This window comes from Cylas formicarius, unplaced genomic scaffold, assembly GCF_029955315.1.
Source record: "Cylas formicarius isolate icCylForm1 unplaced genomic scaffold, icCylForm1.1 PGA_scaffold_1__22_contigs__length_36826433, whole genome shotgun sequence".
NCBI classification, from domain to species: Eukaryota; Metazoa; Arthropoda; class Insecta; order Coleoptera; family Brentidae; genus Cylas; species Cylas formicarius.
The window spans coordinates 9941278-9954331 of NW_026844264.1; the positions used below are offsets into that span (position 1 = coordinate 9941278).

At 32.5% G+C, this 13054-nt stretch overlaps 1 protein-coding gene across 1 annotated transcript in view; it reads right to left on the reverse strand.

Annotated features, from left to right (window-relative positions):
• The window catches only part of LOC132696321 (uncharacterized), a 175958-nt gene that overhangs the window by 31946 nt on the left and 130958 nt on the right, over positions 1-13054 (reverse strand). The window contains exon 8 of the mRNA XM_060661075.1: positions 2175-2392. Within this exon, the coding sequence (XP_060517058.1) occupies positions 2175-2392 (218 nt within the window). The remainder of the gene's footprint in view (positions 1-2174; positions 2393-13054) is intronic.

The following is a 13054-nucleotide window of genomic DNA, read 5'->3' on the forward strand; positions in this document are numbered from 1 at the left end:
TGAGGATGAAAAGGCTGCCATCAAAAGAATAATAGACTCATATTTAAAAAATGTAACAAACAAATGGAAATAACGCATGAAATGGAAAAAGGTGATTTCATTTCACCCATTGGTAAGAATAAATTGTGTTATGAGATCACTTAAGTTTCTAACGTAAGAAAGGGAATGTCTATTATTTAGACGAAACTTGACAAAACATGCCATGATAAAAACTTAAAAAGCACTGGAATAAAAGCACCCTCTTGAATAATAATAACTCATAGTGGTGGCAGAAATGGAATTGTTAGTAGAGACATTCAGGAAAACTTGAATGCTGATGTTAAATCTTATTCCTCAAGAACATCCGAAAAAAAAGTACGCTTCCTTGAAAAAAAAATGACATCATTAATTGGGTTTAAATAACAAGCAATTTCAGAAAGATATAATCACGGTATTTCATATCACTGATCCGTCCCATTTCTTTTTCATTTTCTTTGGTTTTGTTTTGTAGCAATTGATTTAGATTCTATTTCACATTCTTAACAATAGGTCTTCCTTATTCGGTCAATGCACGATAAAATCCAAGGCAATTAGATATATGAGGTAATGTTAAATGGATGTAAAGCGACATTAGACCGCCATTTTTGCTTTTCGATATAGTAAACTCTACTTTTAACATGTCGCGAGAAATATAGTGCCCAGGAGGAAATCACCCAGTCCTCTAAAAACGCCATCGAAGGAATCGCCATTTGTCAGTCACGAGAAAGGGGAGTGAGAAAATTCCTACTAGTTTCGCAGATTAAAAAAATATCCCTGTGAATTGAATCCGATGGTATGGTAAAAGGGTTAGTTTCATGACATGAGATCATTTTTAACATGAGAGAGAATAAACATAGTGGATTGTAAAAAATGGAGTAAATGTGTGGATTTTGTGATTGAAATGGAACAAAGAACATGAGATGCTGATAATCACTTATGTCTTCTCTGGCCTCCAAGGACTATAGTTCATCTAGTTACTCGGAGCTTAAGGACTAAGATTTACAAATGAAGTTGTATTGTAAATGGTAGTTCTATAGGTCTATATAAATTTATATTTACTTGCTCTTAGAATAATTAATCTCTTAATTATCTGCACATGTCTAAGAATGTACTTTAATGTAAAATGTTTAATTATTATTACATTACTTTTATTCATCATACTAGCCTTTGTACTGTATGCAAATTAGTGGATCCTTCCCATTTATCTGTTCTCCACCCTGTTTAATGATTCCTGCCATTGCAAATTTAAATTTCATTACTATCCCGCAGTGTTGAAAACTAAAATTTACACTCGTTCCAAGAACGACTGCCGAGCTCAGAAAAATAGAGAACGAAGAAGATATTCGCGTATCATTAAACGACACACAGACCAAAAAGGTGCGATAAAACAGAAGTCTAGCAAAAAAAATGACGGCTGTTAGAGCCAAATATAGTGCCTGGATATTCTAGATAATAAAACTCCTGCAAAAAAACAAGGATGTCGGCAATCATTGATTTTTAAAATCAGATATGATTTGTTCGATAAAAAGCTAGCCGTGTGTAATGGAAATCTCTCAGTGTATCTCCTTAAAAGAGGTTTGAGATATTATCTCTGGTCTATTCAGTTTTACTATTGCGGGGTATGGACACACAGATTTTGAAAATAAACTGGGCCATAGAGAGGGGAAAGGTGCATTTACACCTTAAAGCAACAAATTCTATAAATTAAATCCAGAAGAAAATTGTTTTGTTTTGTCCTTTTTGAAATGCAGAGAATATACGCTTTGTAAAGATGTCCTTTTTTCCTTTGTGTTCTTTTCTTTTTTTTGCCATTGGCTTTCAACAGGATAAAACTTAAATATTATCTCTTCTTTTAGCTGTAAAAGTACTCCGTAACCTAAGAAACTTTACCTTTTTTTCCATGTAAAACTAGTGATTTCGATATTTTTTCCTTTCGCACAGAATAGAAGGAGAAGAACTCAATTGTGAATAACAATAGGATGGAATGTATGCCATAAAAACGAAAAAAACAAACGGTGAACCCTGGACATCCGGTACACAGCCACGTGGCACACTATATACGACAAAGACCGACACAGATACGAAATAAATCCGATATATCGGATTAGGTGGAAACAGTTACGTAAGCTGCCGTGCAAAACCGGATGATGACTTACCGTCAAATTTTGTTCGCTTATTTTGACATTTCCATCGTTGCTCTGCTGTTTCCATAATCTTCCGCCTTTCAGAATGCCCGCAATAGGCGATCCGTTCGGGAACTGGGAGTTTTGGGAAAGGTGTTTTTTCTCCTCTTCCGCTTCGCGTAGAATTTGCTGTTGAGTTACCGTTGTCATGGTGATTGTTTCGAGGATGTATTTCTGACTAGAAGGACTTTCTGCAAAAGAATACGCAATTTAACATAATGAGATAGGCAGGATATAATCGTTGTCCGGAATATGATATGTAACGAACCTCAGACTTATTCTAAATTTTTGAAAACCAGAACTACTCCAGAATATTATAATGACACTATAACTAACCAATTATTTCTATGGAGAGTTTCACAGAGCGGTACGCTGAGACTTACCTAATATTATGTACATAATTGCAAATTTCTAACCTATCAGACGCGTTTGGCAAATTGTTAATGGTATTTTTCATAACCCTTACTATACTGCCATACCATTCAATAGACACCATAGACAAAATACTCAAAAAAAAAACCATTACCATAATTGCTTAAAATGATTTTTCCAATATTCAAAGAACCTCCTTCTAAATATAATATTTTAACATATTTCGGAAACTCCAGTGAAAAGTGTCCAACTTCTTATGAAAACATAATTTAAAAATGGCTCTTAAAGCTAACAATTATTTAGGAAGATTAATTAAAAATATCAAATAAAAATGCCAATAAATAAGATCAAAAGATGGGGAATATAAACTTTCTTGTAATGGTGAAACAAATAAAAGGACATCATAATTTAGTCTTAGTTTCAATCAAGACTTTCAAATTTTGTAGATTGTAAAAAAAATCAAATATCCTTTTAAATTATCAATTACATCTTAATAACTCACTCCTATTAAACTTTTTTGGGACTTAAATACTTAGCGTTGTAAAAATGGCACCTAAAGCCCGGTAGACACGATACACTTTCTACATATATTTCAGCATGTATTTTTAGCAGATAAAAATTGCTGCTTATTTTGGTGAATTTTGTTTTTAAAGTTTGTTTTTTAAATTTTGTTATAATAAACTATAATTTTTAGATTTTGTTAGTGTTAAATTGCTTATCTTAATGCAAAAATGTTTAATCTTAATATATTAAAAACAAGATAAATAATAATGTTCGTCTGAAGTGTTGAATAAAATCCTTGATCGGACACAGAAGGAGTTCTCAAGATACAAAAAATGTTTATTAAACAATAAGCGACATCATCTGCTGTTTTCGTTTTTAGTGGCCGTAAAACTAGATATTTCGAAAGATGTATAATCTATATAATAATATCTATAAGATCGACTTCGTCTCTCGAATTTACTTCTCGGAATAGCAGCGGTTTTACGGTTCCTTTTTCTCCTGTGACAGGCTTCACATAGCTTTAAGTAAACTATAATGTATTCTCGAGTTACGTTAGCATATTTGTTGCTTAGTGCTTTAATCATAATATCTCTTCCAGCATGACCACATTCCTTGTGAGCATTATCTAGCACTTCAAATAATTCTTCACTTCAGTAACTCACTCAGCCAATGGCAAGATGAACTTATTAATGTCCCCAACAAGTAACACATCGTAACGTTTAAGACGTCGGTATTGAAGGTTTGTTTTTTCGTAGTTTTCTTGGCTTCTCCAACTTCTTTAATAAATGATTCGCACTTCTCTATCGTTGGAATGTAAAATGAACTTTTTGGTTTTTGCATTCTCTTTAATTTAGATTAATAATTAGATTAGCTACTGAGATACAATGGTTTATGGAATATTATTTTATAATAGTCTTTAATTTTTCTAGTCATATTTTGCAATACCTACAGTCTTTTATACGTTGCTATTTTTTGTAATAATATATTTGGAAGGCCAAATTTTCATCTGCAATTACTAAGATTTGCGATGAAGGGCTGAGCGTTCTGTCTGTGTGAGGTTCTGCAGTTCTTTTTTGGACATCATTTCCACTTACATTTTTATTATTTAATTTGTTATTTATTTATTTAGAATTTTAGGAATCATCTTTCGTGGTTCCAAACCAAAAGGTCAGACCCATAAGTTTATTAAAACAAACGCCTTACGCCGATTTCCATGCACAATTTCGTAAAAAAAAAATGGGTAATTTTATCTGCCAAATCTCTTGCAATTTGGCGGCAGGCACGTTGCAGTATTTACACATAGATGACTGTTTAATGATTATTGATTTTTGTACATATAGATGAATTTAGTTACTCTGAAAAAGTTACAGCATTAACGAAAAATGTACTTCTACTTATGAATTTGCTGGTAAATATTTTGTTTTCTAAAAAGCTGTTGTGGATTTTATCTTTCAAGTTCAATATTTGTAGTCTGTACGTCAGAAAGCTGAATGCTTTGAGCCGAGAGCTTTTTCTCATACAAAAAGTCCACAAGAAACTTTGTTATTAAAAAATCAATGTAAAAAATATCAAATAAACTGACTCGAAATTCCTACCTATTAAACAACGCTGTCGCGTTTAACAAAACGACCAATAACACGATTGCGTTTGTAGCGAGTCAGAGCGAAAAAGAAAATTTAGAAAATTCCGAAACACAAAAACGTTTCCCATCGCGGCTGCTTTCAAAGGAACGGAAACCGGACGTTTCAAAAAGACTCTTAATTGAAATTTCGTTTTGCTTTTCCAGATTCGTATTTGAGGGAACGATTATAAAGAAATAAGTACACCCGAGTAATTTTATCCTCTTATATTTGCTTAGGTTTATTAGCTGTATTTTAGGGTTGTTTCCAGAGTTGATTGCTGGATTTGTTACTAGGTAAATAAGTCTCTTTCAATATACCTCCTCAAAGAACTTGTGCTTTTTAATATGGTTAATGATGTAGCCAGAAACAGCCGCACTGAAAATACTAAATTGAAAAGGAAAGTTTTGATTAAAATTATAAGCTTTTCGACACATTTATTCACGTGCACCTTTAAAAGGTAATGGGATATATAATATATTATATAACATATGGTTAAATATGTTATATAATATATATTATATATATATATATATATATATATATATATATATATATATATATATATATATATATATATATATATATATATATATATATATATATATATATATATATATATATATATATATATATATATATATATATATATATATATATATATATATATATATATATATATATATATATATATATATATATATATATATATTTATTAATTATATTAATTAACGGATATTTCCATTTACATCTCATTTTCAGTTTTATTTAATTTTATTAAATATAAATTAATTAAATATAAAAATATTATTTCAAACAGTTTAATCACGACCGAAGCGCAGTAGAGCGAGTATTTAAAAAAAATGATAAATTGATTGTCTATATAAAAATATAATTTCTTTGTGAAAACAATCTACTTATGAAAGTGTTCTCTCTATGAAGACGGTCCATATACAAAGACGGTCCGTATACGAAGACGGTCCGTATACAGACGCGGTCTGTATATGGAGGCGGTCTGTTTATGGAGGCGGTCCGTATAAATATAAATATAAATATAAAGATATAAATATGGTAAATAAAATCAAAATTCGGTTTTCCCAATGTGCTAGGCACGCAACCAAAACCATCAGACCGTATGGTTGTACCTGGTTAATTTACATTAATATTAATGGACACTATACACACACAGTGTTTTCCGAAAACTTACGCCAAACCTCGGAGGGCGATTCGTCGTCCAAAAACTAGGGAAAAGCTCATACGTCGCCTTGCATACGAAAAGGCGTATCTCAGAAAATCGACTTTGTTTGTGAGATAATGTGCTTACTCTTTCTCCTTAAATGATACCTCTTTGTTAAAAGAGCGGATCTCTATCACAACTTTAGACGACTATTACGCCTTTTTGCTTGCTATATTTAGTTAATGTTGTTGAGTTATATCTTTTTAATGGAAACCACTGAATTATCACTCACCATAAAAGAAATATTTGGATTAAATATCCCCTTTTCGTCTCGACATGGATTCAATTAACAAAATTTGGTGAAAACTGTTCGTATTAAATCAAGGCAATGTTTATTAATTACCCGTTTATTTTTTATTATCATTTATAATCCTCCTCTATATGTAAAACATATACATTGTGCAAAATGCAGTGACTCAGATTCTGCCTGGTCTTTGGCAGACAATCTAGCCCATTCCCATTTAATAAAAAACCAAAAAGGGGTCAAGAGAAAACATCAACTAAAACTTCAACGGAAAATAGTACTGCATTCACTAGAAAGTGGGCGTGCTATCCAATTTCAACTGTAGAAAGTGATATTCCAGCCATCTAGAGAAATCTCAGCCCAGATTTAACAATTTCTCTAATGTTGTATTGTAATAAAAATGAAATATACGATAGATACTTATCGGCGTATATTCAAGAATATAAACTTATAAATACATAGGCCAAAGGAGCAAAGCAGCATTACATATAAAGAGGGAGATATAAGGCACACATAGCAAGAAAGTCATTTTTCTACCCAAATCAAACGAAAGAACAATATTCTATAATTCAAATTTCGACAACCTTTTTTAAGTTTTTGGATATTTTCACGAGAAGGGAACCAAAACTGTTTATTTATTTGCTAATAGATGTGCAGGGCAAAATAAAAACTCGATAGTTGCCTCGATGCTACCATGTTTTTCTTAGTAATAACAAAAGCGTTGAGCAAGTGAGCCTAATTTTTGTTGAACGTTTTCACCTTTTCACGGGCAAAATAAAGGATACATCTCAATTAGTGCCTATTTTTAGATTTGCAAAAAGAAAACAACCGTACATAGTAAACAACCTAGAATTTACTTACTTTATGAAAAATATTGACAGTGTTAACTATCCGTGATAACGATAAAAAAAAAACAAAGTGAATTGAATAGATATTGGGAAAAGTATAAATGAAAGACGCTAATAAAATTTTCTACAAGTTATCACATCCTGATGAATTCAACAGAACACAGTAAAATGTTTTAAATTTACCCGTTTAAAAGCTTAACAGGAATTACCCAATGTTTCAGCTCCTAAAAACCACAACTTGGTTTCACTCTGCTTTGCAAGCACCCCGTTGATGAAATGTCTAGATCAAATTTTCTTCTACAGAGCACTTCCATAGGAGTAAAATGTCAATATAGAAATAATTTTATATTTAACTTTATTCCTTAGTTTAAAGATATTCGAGTGTTTATGTTAATTTTTTGAATGTTTTTTGAATCTTTATTAGCAAGGAAAATATTTGTAATTAAATTTAATCCTTAAGTTAACTTAATGTTTTGAACTAATACATATTTTTGCATCATCATTAGCAAGGGTATCTTTTTTACTATCAATTGACTTTAAATTAACCAGCATGCAAAAGCGTGTACCTCAATTTCTTTTTTCTGTCTATTTCAAAGGTATATTTTTATATTTATATAATTATTATTATTCTTTGGATTAAAAAACCAAACTAAAGCCATAAAAAGTTTTTGGCATTTCTCTGTGATAAGTTTCACTTGCCTCAATAATTTAAAACCGCTGTCGTGAAAAAATAATAACTTTGAGATATGACTTTTCGTATGCACGGCGACTATACGAAAGTAAGTTAGGAAATAGTTAGTTTTCAAGAGACATGGTGTTCAAGTTTTAAAAAAACAACGGCTTGTGAAAAAATTAAATTTTCATGACTTTTTTTTCTTGGCTCAAAACGAAGGAAGATACCCAAAACAACTCAAAAATTGTAGTTTTTGCGACTTATTGAAAGTAAATAACAAAAAGTTAATGCATTATTACTATTCATTCGCCCTGAACGGAAGTAGACTTCACAATTTTAATCGAATTAACTAAACAAAATTAGACCTTCCCCTTCATCTGGTCAATCTATGAATATATTAATGAAAAGTGATCGAATAGAAATCGATCAGAAATCAGAATCATAATATAGAACAGAAAACTCTTTAGTACGATAACCACTCTCTTTAATAAATTTATGAATGGATTTCTATCTCTGAAGAATCGCTATAGCCCACATATCGTCATTCCATAAAAAAAACTGATAAACAAGGTTATTAAAACTATAGGGGCTTATCTGTAACCAGCATTTTTAGCATACTGCAAGGAAGAATTTTATAGGACCTGAGAACAAGAATACAGGCCCTATGAATAGAAAGTGGTTTTTGAGAAGAATTGTACGTAAGGTGGTAGAACTCCCAAAAAAGTAATGAAAAACACACCTCATACTAAAGGAAAAAGAGGGAAACCAAAAAAGACACTGGCGAAAGTTATTTAAAAAACTATGAGATGTGAGAGATGAACACAATGTGACTACGAAAAGCAGTGGAAACTGGTCTTCAGACAACATCGAAAGGAAAGGAGACAATAAATAAATTTAAATAAAATTGGACAAAACATATTTAAGAAATTGTAAGAAAACCATTCCTTTAAATATTTAATAGCACGTACTTTTGAAAAACGAGGTATAATAAAAATAACTCTAGTTATCTGTAGAGTTCTCTAGTCACATAAAATGCGAGTAAAATTCAAGCATGGGCATAATATTTCTTTACATCTGCACAGCGCCGACTTAAAGACTTTGGTCTTCCAAAGTTACTTCTTCGATCTGGCAAAGGTCAGTTGAAGAGAAGGACTAACCAATTGGATTCTTTGGGCATCGCTTGTAAATATTTCGAGGCACTTTTTAAATTCATTGAACGTACGTGTCCGGAATCGCGATAAAAGCCGATAAATTGCTTTTTTTTGGAGCACGGACAACAAAAATGAAGTGCCAAATTAATGCGATTAAGAACGAGGAAAATATTTAATTAAGACTCTTACGGGGTCCGCCCGGTCGTAAATTCTTATTACATCTATTGTGAAACTCTTGCCGTTGCAGTAAATTTCAGACAGCTGGCTCGGCGATAACAGCGCCCTGCTCGAATTACAAAATTACGGGCGACGATTAAACATAATTGAAGCGTTTTTTTATAATTTGAGCGACCGAGCATTCTCGACGCTTTCGTTATGCGGTGATCTTATAATTTTTCTGCATTTCCATACCAGGAAAGTAAGTAATTAGAACAATAGTAAATAGCGAACAGAAGCTTCAGAGAGGGAAAGAGAGAGAGGGAAAGAGAGAAAGGGAAAGAGAGAGAGGGAAAGAGTGAGAGGGAAAAGAGAGAGAGAGGGAAAGAGGGAGAGGGAAAAGAGAGAGAGAGAGGGACAGAGGGAGAGTGGGGGAGAGAGGGGGGGAGAGGGGGGAAAGAGAGAGAGGGAAAGAGAGGGAGAGAAAGAGAGGGAGGGATGGAGGGAGGGAGGGAGAGAGAGGGGGGGGGGGAAGAGAGAGAGGGAAAGAGGATAAAACTTCCTAACCACTATTGGCACGGAGAAAGACAAGATTGTTTTTCTTCTTTAAAATTGCTTTATATCAACAATGCCTAATATAAAACGGAACAAAAAGCACAATAAAAATTCAAAACGTATCATCAAATCGAACAATGTAACTTCCATTACTGGTTGGTTCCAGTTGTATATTTATAAGTCGTCGTAGGACGGAACCGCAACATAACAGAAATAAATAATACCAGTGCAGTGCATACACATAATGAAGCTTAAATGTGATTGTTGCATTTGAATTATTGGAAACGAAATGCTAGCTATACAATAATCTCAATTTTAATTTGCCTTCGATTTGTAGATTTGGCTTATTTTCCTTAAATAAAAAAAACGTCTTTCTGAGTGCATCAATTGATTCTGATCAATTAATACCCATTGTTTTGTCATCTTTTAATTATCCCAGTTGGTACAGTTGAAGATCGATACGCATACATAAATTGTAACTCAATTCGTCCATATTTGAGTCGTCTCAGTTGTACTAAGGGCACAGTATAATGGTAGAGCAAAGTATATGGTCTTGGCTTTGATGAAGCCTCCGCCAAAAAATAAATACGAACTTCATACCTATTATTATTATTCCTACTTGGGATAAACTGAAGGTAGAAAAAGATAAAGCAAATATAATTATGAGTGCCACCCTCCATACAGTTATTGGTAAAATGGAACTTGAATACCGCAAGAAATTAAAAAGTGTTGATTCGAAAATGGCTATGTATTTTACCTAGATGAAACTTGGTTTGATACACAAAATACCGAATTCCAGTATAAACCATCATACAAAAGCACCTTCAAACAAAAGGAAAATACTTCACTACAATTCACGCTGGATCAGAAGATGGATTTATGGAATTTTAATTGTATCCAGTTATATAGAACGGCAACTTTTGGAAGTGCTATATCATATTAAAGAACAATACGTAAGTGATAGTGTTGTATGTCTTCATCCATTTAATTGGAGAGTATTTATGGCATTATCATTCCCCTTTAAGTCCGAGTGTAATAAATGTATTCCAAAATGTAATTATAATATACCTGTTGACAGCACACCATATTAAAAATTGAATATTATTACATTTGCATATAAAATAAGATATAGCCCATTGTAATTTTTCTGAATGACGACTCTGAGAGTGTAACTGAATTAGATTATGAATTAAAACGTACTTGTGTCATTGTACTTTCTGTTAGTACTAATGTGTCTTTAGAGTAATCAAATATTTAACTTTAATATTTTTAAAATAACGTCCATCCCTAATGCTCTGTCCTACAAGACTTGCTAGTCACTTGTTTTATTACCGTCGACAGGTTATTTCGATTGTTGCTGTGTGTATATCGATTATTCTCGTTTAAACCGTCGTTCTCCTTATAATTGTCTCTATGCTTGTTAGATGATGAGTTAAAGAATACATTGCCGATTTACTGGTCACTAAGGCACAAAGTGTTACGAGGACCAATAATTATTTCGTCTTCAACTTCTTATTTAAGGATATTATTTTGTGTAGACTAAAAACAACGAAACGAAATCGTATCTACTGTCAACATAAACATAACTGTCAACGTCGTCATCAGCGATTTTTTGCGTACATGCATGCGGATGGATGTAAAAAAACGTGACATATTGGAGCGTGCACGCAAATATGTGACGTTATTCTGAATCAACACTAACTTTTTTGAATGCAAATTCAGCAACGCAGACAGCAATGTTCATATTATACGTAAATGTAGCACCATTTTTTAGCTGTTTTTACATTGAGGAGATAAGGAAGGAGATCAAAGATGACGAAGACAACGTGGCCTTTGACGCCCTGTACCAGGATCCCTGAGAGTCCTATTAAAAGTTCTGGCGAACTAACAAAGGGAATTTTCCCAAGTTTGGTGTGCGGTCATAATTGACGACAATCTATATTCCGTAAATATTTTGGTAAATATGGCAGCTTCGAAATTTCCAATGGAACACCGTTTGTCTCATTACAGTTTCGAAGTAATTTTTAAGTATTTGCGTTTACAAATTATTCATCGAGCCGAATATGTAAACAATACGTTGTATTAAAAAGGTTTATATAAACGTGTAAAATATTAAAAAATAAAAAACTTTTACACAATATTACATCTATCGACCATTTTATTGAAACTAACAAAAAGAATTTTTATGAATATTTTTTTTTTTGGACCCTTTGGTCATAATAAACTAGAAGATTAACTCCAAAGAAAATTAAAAGTTATCACCATGTAGCGTATAACGTTAGTTTTTTATATATTGAACACCTTGTATCTTGGAAATTTAGCATATACATTATGTTTAAATGGTCTTTTTTCTATTTTCTGGATGACAACATTTTTGCCATTAAAATTTTGTCAACACAACACACACAGTCTTATTGAATCACTTTATAAAATAAAATGAACGTAATTAATTGTGTCCATAACAACAAATTACCAGACATAAAGGTAGGGCAGTAAAATAAAATACAAATTCTAAGTAATTTTTCCGCAATTTGAAACCTCGAAGCAGAAGTGGGTAAGGGGAAGATGAAAATGTTTTGGATTAAAAGGGAAAGAGCGTCTTTCATTGGGACTCCAACACACGGGACTGGAACGCGTTTTAATCTAAAGATCCGACATGTTTTTCGGAGAGATTAAACGCGTTTTTACATTTCCGTTATACGGAACGCCTCAAAACTGAAACGATAAAACATTTGAATTTTTCGATGACACTTAAATAAAAATCCCGTTTTTTTATTAATGGCCTTTAAATAATTGAACTGCTGTTGAAAATTGAAAGCAGAGAACAAGCAGAAGAACAGAAACAAACGAAACTAACTAACTCAATTTTAATCTTTCCGCTCCAAATGCTTCCACGACTAAGTAGTGCATTCAATCCATTAAATTGTATTTGTGCTTTGCGCACGGAAACGCGTAATATGTATTTCAATACGAGAGAAGCTCTGGATTGTGCTATAATACTTCATGCGTGTAAGCTGGTCAACTAGAATGAATGCACAACTGCCTGGAGTGGCGAAAGGGGAACAACGTAGCATTTAGGTAGAGTCAAATACAGTGTTTGAGTAGCCTGGTTTCGCATATCAAGATATACAAAGGTTACAAAGGGTTACCTGGTCCACAAATTCGTTTTGATTATTAACTCTTGATGAAAATGTTTTCTTATTCAAGTTTCTCTGTCAGATATTAATATGCAGTGTAGAAATTTATGACATTATACACAGAGTGGAAAAAAGAGGAACAGTGAGTGGGGCGGCGGAACTGCGGAGTTTTTTCCAAAGGCTATTATCTAAAATTCAATATAGAGGGTGTCAAAATTGAAAATTTGGAATTGAACTAATGGTGACGGGGGAAAAATATGTTCAATTAGCACAACCGGATATACCGAAAGTAGGTCTCGTCTAATTACTTTAAATGAAACACCCTGTATAATATTGCTCTTTTGGATTCTTCTGAAT